The 20,215-nt window shown below is 35.7% G+C and overlaps 1 protein-coding gene across 1 annotated transcript; it reads left to right on the forward strand.

The window, feature by feature from the left end:
* Positions 1 to 879: 879 nt before the first annotated feature.
* Positions 880 to 6,176, forward strand: LOC115960201 (growth-regulating factor 4-like). Its single transcript, XM_031078974.1, has 4 exons — positions 880 to 1,474; positions 2,476 to 2,833; positions 5,317 to 5,723; positions 5,810 to 6,176. Exons 1-4 carry the CDS (start codon positions 1,249 to 1,251, stop codon positions 5,815 to 5,817), a joined length of 999 nt encoding a protein of 332 aa, XP_030934834.1. The 5' UTR covers positions 880 to 1,248; the 3' UTR covers positions 5,818 to 6,176.
* Positions 6,177 to 20,215: the final 14,039 nt, after the last annotated feature.

A 20,215-nucleotide genomic window follows, 5' to 3' on the forward strand; every position in this document is an offset into this window, starting at 1 on the left:
GAGACCCACTAAAAAAACGTAAACGCACAAATTGGGCAAAACACCCAATCCAAATGCATGCTAGGTGTGCGTTTGGAAAGCAATGAAAATTATAAATTATTTCATTATTTAGCTTATTTTTACTACTATTTATGGGTCTCACTGTACTTTTTGGTACTATTCATGATCTCCATTATACTATTTTAACTTACTTTTACCTTTATCTACAGTACTTTTAACAATAAGTTTTCAGTTTCAGCAAAATAAACAGTATCCAGACATATCCTAGATACCCTAATTCTAGGAGCCTAATAATCACCTTAACCGTTCAGGAGTGAGACAGAGAAAAAGATCCCTCATGGTAAATCCAAACAATTAAAGAAATTATCAATTTCCTTTTAAAATGGTCGGAGATCCAAGTTATAAAAAATTAAATCAAGGTCGAACTTTTTTATTTTTATTTTTTTTTTGGGAGAAGAAATCAAGGTCGAACCTAATACATGTAGGTGGGATGATTGGTGTAACGCCTTCAAAATTTTGTATAGTTCAAGACACATGAAAAATCATATAATTTTTAAAGTCATTAAAATCATGACGAAAGCGACACTTCGTTTAAGGTTGTTAATACAGCCTTGAAAACTTTACCCAAGTTTTAGAACACTAAAAAATTAAATCTAAACTCAACTACACATGCCAAACAAAATTTATAGAATAAGCCATGGTTTTGTTCACACTCACTCAAACTATCACAACTGTGATAACAACACAAAAATTAAAAGCTAACTAAGATATGCTAAAGGAAAACAAAAAACATAAAGGCTCTCGAGTGTGGTTCAACCAAACATTTAGAACTTTGTTCAGACAGCCCACCCTTTTAAATGAACATATCAGTTACTTAAACACAAAACTTAATTCTAGTGGGATTACTTAGAAGGACAAAGACTTGAATGCCTCACCCAATAAAATGAGACCAAACCTTGTCCCTTGGGGTTCCTCCATACAGTCACTGCCCCCTTTTCACAACACACACTCAAACCCACACTTTCAGACACCCAACAACACCCACAAAAACTCAAAAAACAACCAACAGAGACTGTGTGTGACACACTGAGATAGCAAAATCCAAATGGTTGAGACAGAAGCTGATCTCTGTCCCATGCTTTTCTCTGTCTCAGGGGGCCAGTTTTGAGCTTTCTGGGTCTGTCATAGGACTCATATAGGAGAGTGTAAATAGAAGTGAGTACTGAGTACTGGTTTATTGTGGTGGAGATGAATAGTACTGGTGGAGGGGGTGGGGGTGGAGGTAGTGTTAGTGGGACAGGAATAGGCACAGGTATGAGGTCACCTTTTACAGTGTCACAATGGCAGGAGCTAGAGCACCAAGCTTTGATCTTTAAGTATATGGTGGCAGGTTTGCCTGTACCACCTGATCTTGTGCTACCTATTCAGAGAAGCTTTGAGTCTATTTCTCATAGGTTCTTCCACCATCCCACAAGTAAGTATCCCTCTCCGGATTTATTGGGTTGATTTGGTTTCTGGGTTTGTGATTTGATTTGAGGAATCTTTTTTTTTTTTTCTTTTTTTCTTTTTTCCACTTTGTTTTTGACAATAAAAACCAGTGCTTTACTTTTTCCTCTTCTTCTTTGCTTGTTTTGGTAAGCGTACAGAAATGTTTCAGATGGGTTTTTCCTTTTTGAAAAAGGAAAAGTTGGTGATAGTAATAAATAGTGAAGTAATTATTCATGTGCAGGATATATGAAGTAGTATTTTCATTTCTTTTTTGGTTTTGCAATCTATTTTTATTCCTTTTTAGAGTATTAAAAATTAATTGATAGAGATTGAGAAGCACCCTTGAGCACATGAAATTCATTGACTTGAATGTCAGTTGGGGGTTGTAAACCAATAAAGTCTCTTCTTCTTTTTTTCTTTTCTTTTTTTTCTTTTTTTTGAGAATCCAATCAAGTCATATTCAGGGTAAAGGGCTTTACTTTTAAATTATTTTGGCAATTTCTTTGAATTTGTTTGAAATTAATTATTTCTATTCATCTGGTTTTTCAGTTAATGTAATCAGGAAGAAAAAAAAAAGAGACTTCTAGCTGAGGTCATTGCTGTTTATTTTTCAAAAATTCTGTAGCTTGATCAGAAGATTTCAGTATTACTTTTTACTAGTTCTTTTTGTTCTGTGATTTTTGCTATTAAAAAATATTCTTCCTGAGGCCATTGACTATATCCTCCATTCTTTATTGGTTTTGTTAATTTGTTGAGATCAGAAGAATTTTCTGGCTAATCATATCCCTTTTCTTCAGCAATTTTTTAATCAGTCTCTTGATATTGTCCAGGTATGGATAATAAAGTGTTATGTCACTTTTATCATAATATATTATCCTGGTGTCATTATTGCTGGTGATATAATACATATTATATCACTTTCAGTGTCTGTGATAATGCTGCTAGTAGCAAGTAGTATATATGTATAAACCCTGTATGATTTTGTAGTGGGCTATTGCTCCTTCTATGGGAAGAAGGTGGACCCAGAGCCAGGACGATGCAGGAGAACAGATGGCAAGAAGTGGAGGTGCTCCAAAGACGCCTACCCGGACTCTAAGTACTGTGAGCGCCACATGCACCGTGGCCGCAACCGTTCAAGAAAGCCTGTGGAATCACAAACTATGACGCAGTCAACATCGTCCACTGTGACATCACTGACTGTCACTGGAAGCAGCAGTGGGAATGGGAGCTTACAGAACCTACCATTGAGCGCCTTTGGTAATCCCCAAGGTGCTAGTTCTGGAGCCAACCAGTCCCAGTATCATCTGGATTCCATTCCATATGGAATCCCAAACAAAGATTACAGGTATAGCATTCCCTGTATTTTACTTGTACTCCATTTGGTTGCTTAGAAAATGTAGAAACATAAATGAAAGTAAAAAGTTTTGAGTCATTGATTACCTGAGAAGGAAAAATTATACAACTGTGCCCATAGGACCACATGGATATCAAGTTGAGATTTCAGTACTTTGGAAGCAGAGAGCTACAACAGAAGACAAACCATTCCATATTTTACTGTTGTTTTGATAACGGTTTTAAATTTTAGTTCTACTAAAAGAAGAAATGGTAATTGTGTTTGTGTGTTGTTGTTGTTGTTGAATATCTCTGCATTGTTATGATTTTTGCTAGATTTTAGACCAATCACTTTGTGATATGAACAGTGGAATTGCTTAGCTGTTAGAAATGTCACATGATCCAAGTGTAATTTGGGCCCATATTGTTGAAATTGTGTGGTGGAAATAAAATTGTGGGCTCTTGCCATCTGGGTAATGGAGATGTTACAGAAACCTTTCAATTTTCTGTCAGATCCTGGGTTCTGGGCCCTAATGTCCATAAGAATATTTCTCTAGGATTTCATATGTTTTTACTGATGGAGATGGTGGTTGTACAGTGTTATTTTGGTCTGGTTCTTTGCTTTCTGTTTCCTCTGCAAAATTCATAGTAGAGATCTGACCACCATTAGAAATGCTCCCCAGCCTTGTTATAACTGAGAAGAATTCTGCTGTCTTCAGTTGCTGTAAGGGAATTAGGGGAATGATAGGCCTACTGATTTTGCAGAATTTTAATTTCCAAATATTGCCTCATATCTGTGGAAGGAAAGAATGTGTTGGCCTCTTCCTGGATTTTGGTAGTGTTGATTACTGTTAAAGAGTTGAGGACATAGAACTCACTTTTATATCTTGATAGTCAAAGCCTATGGTTTATTCATAAATGTGATTACCTGCTATTTCATATATATATATATATATATATATAAATTTTTCGATGGTACCTAAACATATTGGTCTGCAGGGAAACTTTTGAATTTGCTGTTGGGTCTAGTGTTTGTTGGGCCCGTTCATGAAATTGTGTTGTGTCTACTGTTTGCTGGGCCCATTCATGAAATTGTGTGGTAGGAGTAATATGGAAATTCTCTGCTACCTGGGTAATGGACATGTTGCATAAACTTAAGATTTTCTGCAAGGCTCAGGCTTCTGGGCCCTGATGTCCATAAGAATAGTCTGTTGAAATCTGCTGTTTTTGCAGTGTATTTATTTATTTATTTATTTTCCTTTGGCAGTGATCTTTTTGGACTGCTTCCTTGCTTTCTGTTTTTCTCTGTTAAATTCATTGCAGAAATCTGACAAGCATTCTGAATTGTCTTGAGCATGCCAATTAGTGGCAGCTTATTGACCCTCTGCAGTCGCCATCAAAAGAAAAATATGCTAAATTTTAGGTTTTAATGTTGGCCATGAGGTGTTAAAAAACATTGGGCTGTACCCACCACATTACTCTTCTTAGCATCTTAATGCTCAACCTTGTAGACCCTTGCAGATTACTATATCTCTGACCAAATCAGTGTTGTTAAAAGTGTACACTTTTTTTGGTCTGATACATGTTCCTTTTAGCTTGTTAAAGAGCCACAAAAAGGCTGGCCATCACAATGCTTTATGTGCAAGTTGTTCTACATTGGAAGAGGACTTCAGGAGCATTCTGAGCTGTGGTGGTAGTCTTGCTTCTGGTTACTTTTCAATTAACCAAATTATTCTGGTTAGCTGCTATTGTTCCAAGAATAGTAAGTGTAAATGGTTTGAAATTTGAAATGCTTAGTAATCTATACATTCGATACTGGTTCTTAAGTTGGATCTATACCCAAAGTCCTTGCACCTCACATGGGGGGTATCAGTTTGGATCTATATCCATGTCTTTGCACTTCCGAGGGGAGTATCCCTCAAACCTTGTAAATTTTTATCTATTGCATTTCTTTTTCCCCTTAAGGTGTCTATTTCACTGGTATCATTATCTTTAAATTTTGTATACAATTTTGGGCTATTCTTCAATGCAGTACTCCCTCGAAACCTTTCTGCTATCTCAGCCTTGTTCATTTCTGCTAATTATCATTAGCAATCATGTTGTATGTTGATTTCCTTCAATAAGCTGGTAAAGCGAACCTTGTTCATTTCATCGTATGCGCCATACCTATACTGGGCACGTTGGGTTAGTTCTTTCTGGGAAGATCACCATAGTTGCGAAAGGTAAATAGGAAGGAATCATACTTGGGAGTTCTAAAATTTGCAGCGAGGTTTTGACGAGATGTCAACATGTTACCATCATTACAAAGTAAATGATAGTCACCTCAACAGCATTTTCAATTGTTTCCTGATTTGATATGCTGCACCTATAGAATGTATTTTTCTTTTTATTTTGTATTCATTTTTCAGTACAATACAAGATATTATTTTTTTAAATATAATCTCCAAAGGAAGATTAATTAATTTTGATGATCTGTATATCAATGTGAATGTACAGGTACCTTCCAGGACTTAAACCTGAGGTTGGTGAGCATAGTTTCTTCTCTGATGCTTCAGGAAGCAATAGGAATCTCCAGATGGACTCACAGCTAGATGGTACATGGCCTCTGATGCCATCCAGAGTTGCCTCATTTCCTGCATCAAAATCCAGTGACAATTCCATGTTGCAGAATGATTATCCCCAGCATTCATTTTTCAATAGTGATTTTTCCTCTGGAGAACCTGTGAAACAGGAGGGTCAGTCTCTTCGACCTTTCTTTGACGAGTGGCCTAAAACCAGGGAGTCTTGGTCTGGTGTTGAGGATGAAAGATCCAATCAGACCTCATTCTCCACAACTCAGCTCTCAATATCTATTCCAATGACTACATCTGACTTCTCTGCAACGAGTTCTCGATCTCCACATGGTGAGTTTTAATTTATGGGAAAACTTTTCTTCTAATCTCTATCTAATATGCTATAATCTGAATTCTTTCTTGGACCTGCATTACAGATAATTGAGAGGAGCAATGGTTTAGAAATTTTCTGCAGCCGCATCATTTGAGAGCAGGACATGTTCTAGCATGTTAACTTGTGCATGCTCAAAGACTCCCTATGAAGTATTTTTCATTTTCCTTGATAGCTTTATGGTTGTGGGTTTTCTGCAAGGCTGTGTATAAATTCTACATTTGCAAGCTTAAATTTTAAGGCCTGAATAAGATAAAAACTTTGTCAGGAATTTGGGAAACCCAGAACATTGTGGTTGTGTTAAATGAAAGAGCAACAAATTTTGGCTTGGGTTTAATTACTTGCTTCCTCATTTTTATGAAATAAAGTTGCTCAATTTTCATGAAATGTAGTTCTTGGAAATATTTATATGACTGTAACTCTATTTTATTCATTAATATGGAGACTGGCAAAGCACATGTGGAAAGAAAAATGTGTAGAGGAATGTTTTCCTGCAAATTAGTTACTATGTTTCAAGAATTTAAGAAAATTCATGGAAGTGGATTCATTAATACCCCAAAAAACAAAAACAAAAGATACAATTCAAGGAATGACGACTTCTGATTAGACTGTTGCTTAGAACTTTAAGCAATTGTTTGGTCTGCAATGCACAGATGACTAGAAGCAGTATAAAGTCAAAAGTTAGACTTTGACTGTGCTAGGAAATCGTGTGGTATGTATGTTCCCTGACTTTTTACTTTCAGACCGTGTATAATAAGTTAGTACATTTAATAAAATGTTAACCAATCAGTATTTCAAGCATCACATCACTCACATTTTTGCCTTTCACCTCAGCCGGAAGGTAAGAGGAAGTTGCTTAAGCATAGCTATGAAAGTTGGCTTGACCAGGTGTTAAATTTGTGGACTGGGAACGTTTGAGCTCCGGATGTGTTGGTGAAAATGATTGGAATAGCTCAACTGTGCATTTGAGCAGCACAACTGTCACAGTACATTTTCAACTAAAAGGAAATGTGAAGTTATAGATAAATATACAAAATTTGAGGGGAAATTACTTTTTCTTTTCTTTTTTACTATAGTTTGTAGTTTGTACTATATTTCATATTTCGATCTTCTTAGAATTGTTAATTAAATTCTCAAATTTATGAAATCATTTTAATTTGAAACTTTTTTTTTCCGTGCCTAGTTATTTATTTCCATTATTTTGGAAAGTGGAATAGATAAAAAAGGGGACCATTTATTAAACTTTGCATCACTTAGGACTAGTTTATAAATCTATTAAGCTTATATGTAGAATGTAGTAGTGTTGGCAAACTATATCAAAATGTGAGTTTTGTTGTGATTTCGAGTTATAATTTAATATCAAAATGAATACCCCAGATGAGCTCAAGAAAGCAATTTTTTGTGATTTAGATCAAACAAATTACCTCGATAGCAACCTTGACTTTACCTCGATAGGTCAAGACTGCACAAACCAGCATACAAAAAAAACCCAATGACTTGTCTATTTTAACCCCAATTCTTGCCTTGCATGTTGGAATATACACAATACATTATAAGTTGACCTAAGAAAGGTTTTTCAGAGGGAGAGAAAACTACATTTATGAGCTTAGGGTTCTATGACCAACATTCTCTCAATTTCACCACACCGAAGATATCAAAATAGATCTAAAAATTAGTTGTTGAAGAAGTTGAAGCCACAATGCCTATCACAAACTTATTATTGTGAAATAGACTTTCAAAAGGTTTTTAGAGCCAAACAGAGGTTCTGGTTATGATCACAGGTTTCATGGAAGTAATTCATATGGTTGAAAAGTCTAGATGTCCTTATGCAATGAAAGCTTCTTCTTTTTTCTTTTTTTTTTCTTTTTTTTTTGTAAGTTGTCTACATGTTAATAGAATCTAGGATAAAGTCTTTCCTTTATTGTAAACTTATCTTATCATAGGAAATTTGCTTCATTGGGGAAGGTTTCCCTCGTAGTGGGTTTTCCCTTGGATAATTATATGCTTATATTGTTAACTTCAAAAATGATATTTGGCATAATTGAATTAATTAATCAACTTTACTAACTCACTTGTAATTTAACTACCGGAGTTTAAAAACCTAACAAAATCAATTTTATACCCGTTGAGTAGAGAGGGTAGAGGCGAAACTTTCAATTTGAGTTATAAATTGATTGCCAAAAAATCAAAGTTGGTAACTTCGGAAAAATACAAATTTTTGTCAATGATCTTCCGTTTTTCTCAATCTATTACTATTTAGAATAACTGAGATGAGCATGAGTTTCAAATTGAAAGGGTTTCATAAGTTTGGAACTTTAGTTTGCCCAAAAAAAAAAACTATAATTTTATATGAAACATGGTTAAATTCTATGCCTTTTATGTAATTTTCCGTCAATTTTTCCACTTCAGATCACCAAAAAAAAAAAACCTTCAAATCGAACCCTAGAAATGAAGCAAAAATCCAAAACAAAACCGGATGGAAAAAATTCACAGGAAAAAATTTCAAATCACAAAAGAAGAGATCATATCGAAATCGCAGGAAAATGAATCAAAAAGCAAGCAAGCATTCACGATTGTTCGAAGAAAGAGAGAGAAAAACGGGGCTTTTGGAATCTTACCTTCGTAGAGAGAGAGAGAGAGAGAGAGAGCGCTTCGCAGAGGGATCGAGAAAGGCAAATACAATATAATAAAAATGGGATACAAGTTTCTATAGTGTCATTCTACTAGTAGAATGGCACTGTAGCAGTATTGGATAAAATTATACCATTCCTTAATTTCACAATTCTGGATGTGAGAGGTTGTTGAGGGACAAATGCTAAATAAAGGCAACATATGGCATTTAGCATTCCGGATGCGAATGCTCTTATGGAGGAAAAAGTTTAATGAAATATTTTTTTTCCTTCTTTATTTTTTGTCTAAATATGAAGATGATAGTTATGATAATTATTAATAGGCTTCAGTCAAAAAATATATATATTAATAAGCCTTTATTAGCTTAAAAAATAATTTATTATGATCGTAGCCTATTTGTTCTACCATTTAAAGAGAACATGACATAGTAACAACAACTTCTCATAACTTTTTTTACAAATGCTCATTTTAAACTCAACACACCATTTTTCTATAGCTTATACAAACGCACCCGAAGCCTCCAAAGCTTATGTAACACAATACTAAGAGGCCAATCAAAAGTCAAATATCATCGATTTTATTCAAATTATAATTAAGTGAAAATGTATAGAAATAATGACAAAGTAAATTTGTAGAAATATTGTACAAGAACAAAGATTAAGGAATTTGTTTTTTGGAGAAATGAATTGTTGTTCAAATTGTACTTAAAAAGAGATTCACATGTAGAAAAAAAAAATTAAAAAAAAAAAAAAATTTGACAACATGCCTCCTCTTACATTGTTCAAACTTATCAAAGGATGAGATGAGAATGAATTATGTTTATCTACATATCCTAATACCATTCCCGTAAAACATCTCTCTCTCTCTCTCTCTCTCTCTCTCTCTCATATTAACGTCATCTTCTTAAGGATGATAAGTGATAACATGTTTTGTTCTATCTTGCCCCCAACTTACCTGACCTTACATTAGTTTTTCCGTTAGGAAAAGAGAATATGACATTAATGATTGAATTTGATCTCTCCCAATTGTCATCCTTAACACCCTCCCCCCCCCCCCCCCCCCTCTTTCCCCTAAATTTTTTATAGTCAAATTTTAATTTAAAAATATAGAATCTTGTTTCAAGCAATTCTTTTTATTCTAAGAACAAATATTTTGATATAAACAATAACTTAAATAAATACTTATTTTTGAAGTAAACATGTGTGATTTATGTTATCTATATTATTTATTTAAATTTAAAAAAAATTACAAAATCTAAAAACAATTAACTTTTTTTTTTTTAATAACAATTTGAAATGAAATCACAAGATTCACGACACCCCTAAAAAGATAAGAAGAAGAAAAAAAACGTAAGCACAGACAAATCATGTCATAAAAATTTCATTGTTTTTATATACCTTTATTCACGAAGTAAACACTCCAAAAAGTCAATCCATATTAACTTTTTTCCAATAAAAAAAAAAAACAAAACAAAACAAAACAAGTTGTTGATTGTCGGCCAGCATGCGTGGGCAAGGCATGGGGAAGAGTGAGAGTAAATGACGTCAATAAGCGTGTGGGGCCCTCCCGAAAATACAGCTGCCAAAAGTGTTTTTGTGTGTCAGGTGAGGTAGGGTTGTATCACGTGGTCAGGCGTGTAGTGAATGCACTTTTTTTTTTTAAACCGTACACCAGCAGCATCAATTTATGTTTGGGTGGGTATCCACCACCCACGTCATCTACCTTTTTTTTTTTAACTTTTACTTATACTTATCTGAGCTGAGCTGGGCTGGACTCACATTCTCACAGAAAACCCTAACCCATTCACACTCACATCATCGATAATTCAAGGTCAACCCTGCTCTGCAATCAAATTACTCAATCACTGTAAAAATAATTGTACCTTTTTTTTTGGGGTCAAGTTCCATGTGAAAAAAGAGTTCTGAACATTCTCAGATTCCTATCCAGTAACAATGGTAGTATTAATTTAGTCAATGGTGTAAATTGCATGTGATTTTTAAAAGAAGCAATCTTATGTATTACCATAAGCATATTATGCGTGGGAGTTGTTGTTTTGTAGACTGGAATCAATCAACTCTTACAAAATTATTAAAATCAGTTCATTCTAGAGGTCAAAACTCAAAATTCTTTTTTGAAATTTGCAAGTGTTACTTAAATCCATAAACTAGTTTATAAAACTTAAATTATAAAAATGTTAGGAGTATGTAAGTTAATATAGTTTTTGTATCAACTTATCACGCAAATAGTAGATGTATGAACTTATATAAATCCATCACCATATCTCTATTCTTACAATTCCGCACATAACTAAATATGACAAAAATGGTGTATTATACGATCATATCATTATTTTTAAATTAACCAGCTTCACATTCATAAAATATATATTTTAGTGACGAAAATAACTAGTTTTATATTTCCAACCTAATAAAGTCATAATTGCATATGTTACTCCATATATTATAATCTTACCAAAAATTTATATAATAGTTACTCTTTATTGAGAAGCTTGTTTATCAATTAAGTAAACATGGATAGAATTATATAATAAGAGGACGGTTTGAATTATTTGGATTTGGACGTGGTACTGGTACAGTCTTTACGCACATATGCTTCCCATAGAGTGGACATGTGTCAGCTCGAAATTCGAAACTATTGAGGTATCAAAATGCAGGTGGTTTCCTTGTGATTGTGCTCGACGAACGAGGCATTACCAATACCAATTAGGCAATCACCAACCACATCCTTCTGCTTTGGGACTCATCCCATCCAATGGACCACGTGGCAGGCTCAGGGCTTCTGCCAAAAGCCTGTTTTGGGCCACTGTAAGAAAGTTAAAAAAAGTAAAAGACTCGTAATTTCACCCACCATTGCTTGTCAAATCCACACAGCTAACTCCAGGGCCCATTACTCTAGGCCGTAGGGGTTTAGGATTTTCTTCTAGACTCTATATTCTAGACAGAGTAAAAAATTATTACCGGAAGCAATTTCCCCTCTTCTTACACGTAGAAGGAGTAAGCAATGCACTCGAAATGTCATAAATTTTCCATAAATTGTATTCAGAGAGACAGGAAATAATCTATATCTAATATTCCGTGAAGCACGTTATTATTATTATGGGAGGGACGAATCTCTGACATAAAAAAAGAATTGTCAATTTTGAAAATGGCATTATGTCTTAACCCTTAAGGAATTGTCCTCTTAAAGATTAAGGCTCAACGTCACTTCTAAAAAGGACAATTCCTCCTTAAGGTCAGATATTCATTCTTCTCACAATTATTATTATTATTATTTCTCAATTCAATGGTTAAAACAAGAGTCAGAAATTTGAACTTGAATATTTTAGTTGAATTACAATATTCTTAACCACATAAATCATTTTTAGCTGAGGTTATGAATTTTAAGTTTTTAATAAAGAGATGTGTTTTAAAATGGTTGCCTCATTAGTCCACTTTCAATTTAAATGGACATTTGTTTATTAGTTTTTTCTACTTTCCAATATAGTCAAAACTCATTTGAAGGCTCTTTAATGAGTGCAGAGTGCACACAAACATTTGTTAACAAAAAGTACTTAATAATAGAATTTTAATGGTACAAACTAGACATTGTAGAGAGTTTAATAGAATTCACATCGGATTATGCAAATTTTTCTATCAATTATAGAATAAGAATATACCTTTTGTATTTTAGCTAATTCCTCTTCAAAACACCTAAATTTAATTCTCTATTATGTAATTTATTTCATTAAAAAATTATTTATTTATTTATTTATTTTGTTGCTATTTCTCTTACCTCATCTCTTATTATTCGTAAATAGAGTTATTTACTTAAATAGTACTTTCTACTGTTTCCAACTGAAATGTCTAAAGTTCAGATTCTCTCACATCTATTGTAACTATTAAATTATTAAAAAAATATCCTTATCTTTCAATCTCTACATTCTCCACTCTCCAAAGACATAAATTTTCATTTTTTGGGGGGGGGGGGTGGTGGTGGGGGGTAATCATGGTATGAATAAATCAATCAAGACAAAATAATTTATCATCTTTTTATAGACTCATACAGTCTCTCATTTTGTGTCAAGTGTTTTATGTGTAGATTGATCAATCTAAAACTTAAAAAAAAAAAAAATTAATAATACTGAATTGAGTTTTGTTATAATTCTATGTTTTTTTTTTTTTTTGGGGTCAATTCTATGTAAAATTTTGAATGAATAATACTTCCAACCTATTTACAGCTATTTTAAATCTATTTAAAGCTACTTCTAGCTCATTCTATTTAGATCCCATTTGAAACATTTTATAATCTATTTAAAGCTAATCCATATTTTTTTTTTACAATAACTTATTATTAGTTAAAATGTAAATTTAAATAATAAAAAAGTATACAATATTCTAAAAATTGTTTGTTCATAATTTCATATATTATTTGAAAAATGCAAATATGAACTAAATTTATGCATCACAATAACAAATATTAAGTTAATAAATAACAAAATATTTAAAATAATAGAGAAGAATGATGAATTTGCATGTTCTACCAAAAAATATTTTTAAAGGTTTTTTTTAGAATGAACAATGTAAGAACACAATTTGTAGTGACCCCAGAATGATATTGGGTTCGCACGTTAAGGGCCCAAACAATAAAATTTGTAGAACGTGGGCTTGAAAGGCTAGGCCTTAACTATCGGACTACGGTCAGTCGTGGTTTATATGGCAATTTACACGGGGATGAACTGGGCATATCTAGCAAGGCCTTCTTCCGGTGCAACCTGAGTGGTTCCGGTCTTTCGACCTTATCCGAGGAGCTTGGTGATCTTATTATTCTCCTTCTTTGGGACCTTTTTTGTCTGGGAGACCACCCCCCTCCCTTGGTTCTCTTCCCCTTTTATATTAGCATTTACCCTCTTTCCAGTGTCCACGAGTAAGCTCCACTTTCTGGGGTTGAGACTTGTCCCATCGGCCCATACCTATAGTGGTTGGGGGTAGTTGTAAAAGCTAAAGAGCATGGTGAAGAGCATGGACCTGTCAGACGCAGAGTTCTTTATTGCAGTATTGGCAGTTTTTCACTTGCCCTGCTCCTGTACTGAGCTCGTCTTTTCCTTTAGGGTATTACGGGATGCCGAGGACGAAATCCTCCTCGACTGTGTCTTAAGGTAATTTGGACTTTTATATGTCCTTAGCAATGCTCTCCTCGGCTCGGGCCTTGGGCCCTAATGTAAAGTGGGTCAGGGTCACAAGTTCTACGACCCCACAATAGCCCCTCAAAATCCTGCTGCCCGACCTCTTGGTTGGGGAGGAAGGTTTTGGTGATGTCGTGCTTACAGCATGGCTTGCCCAGTTTTGCCCTTCATTAATGTCAGTGTCTCTTCACTTGCCTGGGGGGTGTGTTGGATTATGAGACATTCCTTTTAGATTTGCTCACGCCGTGTCTTGGCCGTTTTAGTGCTCGAGGCGCGTTTTTAATATGTCCCCTTAACGAGGCCACACAAATCCTATAGTTTCAAACGGTGTTGGGAGTTGAGTAGAAACTGTCTCGTCTGCAGCACTTCTTGGAAATCTGCGTAGATTAAATGCTGCCAACTTACCCTCCATATAAGAAGCAGGGTAGGGAGTTACTCCCTTTACGTGCAGATCCTTCAGTCCCTTGAAATTCCTAATCCTTCAGCTGTGCTCCAAGTCTTCATCTCCAGTGCAATCAAACTTTAGAGTGATATGTTTGAGGCACGAGTGGGGGTGAAGGAACCACACCCGCTCCAGAGGCACTGGGTCCTTCCGAGATTCAAGATGGCGCGGTCAGGACAGGGGAGACACAGACTCAAGACAGTTCTCCGCTTTCACATGGAGAGAGCGATGCCTCCATCTCTTTCAGTCAAAATCTGAAGCAGGTACTGGTCGCGTCAGATTTTTGGTGCGACAGCAGTGGGGTTTCTCGTCGTCAGTACCATTCGCTCTTTCTCGAGCGTTGCTAATATGACACCTGCGTGTTAGGAGTCAGAGTTGATGCGGGGATTAAGCATCCCTGCTTCCTCCTCTCTTCCTTCACTGGTACCTCTTTTCGCCTCCGTTTCTTCTTCTTTCTCATCACCGAGGCTACCCTAGTGTTTCTACTTCTTCTTCCTCTGCTTCTTCTTCTCTTCCATCAGCGGGGCCACCTTGTCATGCATAATCTCTACCAGAGCAAAGTTTTGAAGGATTTATCTCCTCCTTGTATCTTTTCCTTTTTGCTTTTGTAGTTAGTTTCTGGTATAGGCTTACTTAAGCCCCTCATTGTACGCTGTACTGTTTCTTTGCTTTAATAAAAGACGATTCAATTTTATTCTACATATTCTTTCTCTTTTGCAGTAATTACTTTGTGAATGGATGTATTTCATATGGGTATTTTTTTTTTTTTGAACGATACTTAGGGCAAAATCCCTTGTAACAAAAAGCTGTTATTTTGAATTTATTGAGACTGTCAAGCATAATAATACCAACCTACAGTAGATTAAACATACGAGATTAACCGTGATAACAGCTGAATGCCCTATATTACGCGTGAGGCAGTCATCCGAGAAGGAGTAACCTAAAATAAACCATCCGAGAGGGTTGCCAAGTACTAGGGGGCTTGGCCGCGTTCTTGGTAACATGAACTTAGTCGTTTCTGGCATTTGGTCCAAGGACCGAGATATGGCTATGCCAGGTCTAAACACTTGTTTACGTTAGTTCCCTTAGAATTGAGGATCTGAGGATAGATCAGGACTTCCATTTGGTCCAGGACTTAACCCAATTTTTAATGGGCAATCTCTCCATGGTTCAGAGTCCGAGGACCATACAATACCCTGATTCTATCCAGAAGTTATAATAACAATTAATTAATAATAATAAAAATCTCTTTTAGGCTTGAGTCCGAGGACCATACAGTGCCTTGGTTCTGTCCAAAACTTGTATTTTTTCTTTTAAGTAGTTGGTTTCCCCATAGGCTTGAGTCCGAGGACCATATAGTGCCTTGGTTCTGTCAAAAACTTATATTTTTTCTTTTAAGTAGTTGGTTTCCCCATAGGCTTGAGTTTGAGGACCATACAGTGCCTTGGTTCTGTCCAAAACTTGTATTTTTTTTCTTTTAAGTAGTTGGTTTTCCCATAGGCTTGAGTCCGAGGACCATACAGTGCCTTGGTTCTGTCCAAAACTTGTATTTTTTCCTTCAAGTAGTTGGTTTCCCCATAGGCTTGAGTCCAAGGACCATACAATGCCTTGGTTCTGTCCAAAACTTGTATTTTTTCTTTTAAGTAGTTGGTTTCCCCATAGGCTTGAGTTCGAGGATCATACAGTGCCTTGGTTTTGTCCAAAACTTGTATTTTTTTCTTTTAAGTAGTTGGTTTCCCCATAGACTTGAGTCCGAGGACCATACAGTGCCTTGGTTCTGTCCAAAACTTGTATTTTTTCTTTTAAGCAGTTGGTTTCCCCATAGGCTTGAGTCTGAGGACCATACAGTGCCTTGGTTCTGTCCAAAACTTGTAATTTTTCTTTTAAGAAGTTTGTTTCCTCATAGGCTTGAGTCCGAGGACCATACAAGGCCTTGGTTCTGTCCAAAACTTGTAATTTTTCTTTTAAGCAGTTAGTTTCCCCATAGGCTTGAGTCCGAGGACCATACAAGGCCTTGGTTCTGTCCAAAACTTGTAATTTTTCTTTTAAGCAGTTGGTTTCCCCATAGGCTTGAGTCCGAGGACCATACAAGGCCTTGATTTTGTCCAAAACTTGTAATTTTTCTTTTAAGCAGTTGGTTTTCCCATAGGCTTGAGTTCGAGGACCATACAAGGCCTTGGTTCTGTCCAAAACTTGTAAATTTTCTTTTGAGTAATTGGTTTCCCCATAGGCTTGAGTCCGAGGACCATACAAGGCCTTGGTTCTGTCCAAAACTTGTAATTTTTGGTTTCCCCATAGGCTTGAGTCCGAGGACCATACAAGGCCTTGGTTCTGTCCAAAACTTGTAATTTTTCTTTTAAGCAGTTGGTTTCTCCATAGGCTTGAGTTCGAGGACCATACAGTGCCTTGGTTCTGTCCAAAACTTGTATTTTTTTCTTTTAAGTAGTTGGTTTCCCCATAGACTTGAGTCCGAGGACCATACAGTGCCTTGGTTTTGTCCAAAACTTGTATTTTTTCTTTTAAGTAGTTGGTTTCCCCATAGGCTTGAGTCCGAGGACCATACAGTGCCTTGGTTCTGTCCAAAACTTGTAATTTTTCTTTTAAGCAGTTGGTTTCCCCATAGGCTTGAGTCCGAGGACCATACAAGGCCTTGGTTCTGTCCAAAACTTGTAATTTTTCTTTTAAGCAGTTGGTTTCCCCATAGGCTTGAGTCCGATGACCATACAAGGCCTTGGTTCTGTCCAAAACTTGTAATTTTTCTTTTAAATAATTGGTTTCCCCATAGGCTTGAGTCCGAGGACCATACAACTCAAGCCTATGGGGAAACCAACTGCTTAAAAGAAAAATTACAAGTTTTGGACAGAACCAAGGCCTTGTATGGTTCTCGGACTCAAGCCTATGGGGAAACCAAAAATTACAAGTTTTGGACAGAACCAAGACCTTGTATGGTCCTCGGATTCAAGCTTATGGGGAAATCAACTACTTAAAAGAAAAATTAGAAGTTTGGCCCTTTTAATGTGGGAACACATCCCGCATTAAGCAGTTTTTGTCCGCTTTGGGGAGCCAGTCCCTCACGGTTTTGTCATGAAGGGGTGGGAGTTAAGGATTTTTGCCATGAAGTGATTGACACTTAGGCTCACCCGAGTCCCACATCGCCTAAGTAACCCTCCCACTCATGGTTTATAAGCTTCTGGAGCGACCATGAGTGTACCACTACTCAGCACAAATATAAGAATAATAATCATCAATAGCATTTAGCTTATGCAGGAAATTTAATATTCATTCTATTTTTTTTTTTTTTTTTTAACTATTAACATCATGAGTTGGATTTAGGGATGGCTAGTATCATTCAACATTTAGGTATTCAAGCTCGACCCAATGGCATGGGATTTACCCTCCCTGCTGAAGGATTGATGTGAGATTGGGGTTTTCTCTCATACTCGAAACATTTGTGGGTATTTATCTCCCATCCCAAACCTGACTTCTATATTAAAAAAAGAAAGAAATGGGGTGTGGGGGGGGGGGGGGTGGAGGAGGGAGGAAGGAGGGAGTTATTGAGATTTTTACCCAGCCTTGAACTAAGCTCAAAAGTTGAAACTAATTCGAAGACACTATCACCATTTCCTTTCGTTGTTATTATTGGTAATGCAAACAACATCGAAACTACATAGGTAGCATCAACCTTAAGGCGACTCATGTTATCTTTAGCTCTCTGCCATTGTAGAGCACAATGAAAACATTGTTGCCATGTGCTGAAAGACTTATAGTTTGTTGAGGTTTATTATCTTGTCTAATCTTCACACCATTTTTACAATTCTTTGGGTTTGTGAGCTATGAAAGATTTTTGAAATTTATTGCAGTTTTTCTTTTGCCTTACTCTCTAAAAAAGAAGTGAGACGTGTGATGTTGGGCTTGTTATTTTCACTGATATTGTAGGCAAAAATGGCCCATTACCATCAATTTTGGAAATAATTTGCTCAGAAACACTGTTTCCGAACTATATAGCAGTGTACCACTTTTTCCGAAAACGCTGCTATAGGGCCCGAAAACGTCACTATAGGGCTTAAAAAACGCCACTATAGGGCCCCTTGAACCTGTTATGGGGACTTATAAAAAATTTTTTGCAGGAAAACGCCGCTATAGAGCCCAAAAACGTCACTATAGGGCTTAAAAACGCCACTATAGGGCCCCTTGAAACTGTTATGGGACTTACAAAAAAATTTTGCAGGAAAACGCCGCTATAGGGCCCAAAAACGTCACTATAGGGCTTAAAAACGCCACTATAGGGCCCCTTGAACCTGTTATGGGACTTATAAAATTTTTTTTTCAGGAAAACGCCGCTATAGGCCCGAAAAAGTGGTACATTGCTATATAGTTCGGAAACAGTGTTTCTGAGCAAATTATTTCCAAAATTGATGGTAATGGGCCATTTTTGCCGATATTGTAGCTATTAAAAGCTTTGTAGGCCCAGAACAATGTTTGAGAATCGATGAGCTTTAGTATAAAATTAAAATCTTCCATGAGATGGACTAGTTTTAAGTAAACAATTATTATCTATTTTTCTCAGGAAGAAATTAGTTCAAGGGTGGATACTTGTGGGAGAAGCAAGGTAGGAGCAAGGGCGGGTGACCCATCCCATACTGGTCAAGAGGCCATTTATTTAATTGCATTGGTCCAAATGAGAATTTTGCTAACCCGAATTCGACCCAATTCTAGTTTCAAATAAAATTTTAGTAACATAACCAACCCAATAAACCAATTTGAATTGCCATGTTGGATTGGGTTGGTTAGTTTGATTTGGTTAGCGAGATGGATACACAATTCTACATATCTCAAACTCTTTATTATTATTAAAGTGAAGAAATAGGAGAAAAATAATATTTCTTCACTTTATTATTATTAAAGTGAAGAAATAGGAGAAAAATAGAAAAAAAAATGGTAAAATAATATTTTCGTTTCAAAAATGTTAAAATATTTTTTTTCTTATACTTTAAAAAATATATATTCTTCATCCCAAATTATTAAAAAAGAAAAAGAAAATGAAGTTTCTCAAAAAAAAAAAATTCATCATTATTTTGTCTCGAAAGTCTATTCCTCTAAACTGTTGAAAACTCTTTATAAAGTTTTTTTAAAATATTTTATTTTATTTTTTTATAACAACTCAGCCAAAATTGGAAATTAACATTGTTTGTCAAATAATATAATTAGTAGACACTGTTTTCAAACTATATTTTTTACTAACATCTCGAGTTTTAAAGACTCGATTTAAGGCCTATAAATCGAGTCTCAAAAAGTTGATTTTCATGGTCTAATCACGTCTGATGTGACTTTTTTTCACATGGTGACTACCTGAAAATCGAGTAACTAAGACTTGATTTCTAAGCCCACCCTTTAACCCTGCATATTTAGCCTCCTTACACTACAAACCATTCACTCCACCCCACCCCACCCCACCTTCTCATCAGGCCAGAAACCAAAGAACCCATAGCTGCCCGATCCAACTAGACCATGCCACCATCGTACCACCGTGCCAAACCTAGGCCGTGCGACCTAGGCCGTTTGGCGAGGTGAGGTGAGGTGAGGTGAGCTCTCTCTGGGATTTCTTATTTAATTTTTTTTTTTTTCGACAAGGTAAGGTGAGCTCTTTCTCGGATTTCTTAAAATATTTTTTGGGTATTTATGGGAATGGCTTGTACATGAGAGACTTGAGATTTAAAATTTTTTTGGTTTATAAATCGAGTCTTAGAGACTCAATTTTCAGGTGGACGCCACGTAGAAAAAACACCACATCAGATGTGATCAGACCATGGAAACCGAGTCTTTGAGACTCGAGATGTTAGTAAAATATATATTTTCGAAACTATACTTACTAACTAAATAGTTAGGAAAATGGGCTTAATTCCAAATTTTGGCCTAACAATTCGTTATAAAGTTGAACTGAAAAATGAAGATTTAGGACCCGTTTGGTACGTATGTTTAAATAACAGTTTTCAGTTTTTATATAAATATATATGGATGAAAAAGTACGTGAAAATTATTTAAAAACTGGAAACATGTGTTTAAACATATCTATTAACCAGCTTCTTCAAATTTAGAGACGAAAAATAAACATTTGTTAAAGTTTAGGGGCAAAATGGTATTTTAACGGAAAAAATCAGGGGAAAAAAAAAAAACCTTTCCGGGTCAAGAAGGAGGAG

The sequence above is a fragment of the Quercus lobata genome, chromosome 9, assembly GCF_001633185.2.
Source record: "Quercus lobata isolate SW786 chromosome 9, ValleyOak3.0 Primary Assembly, whole genome shotgun sequence".
NCBI classification, from domain to species: Eukaryota; Viridiplantae; Streptophyta; class Magnoliopsida; order Fagales; family Fagaceae; genus Quercus; species Quercus lobata.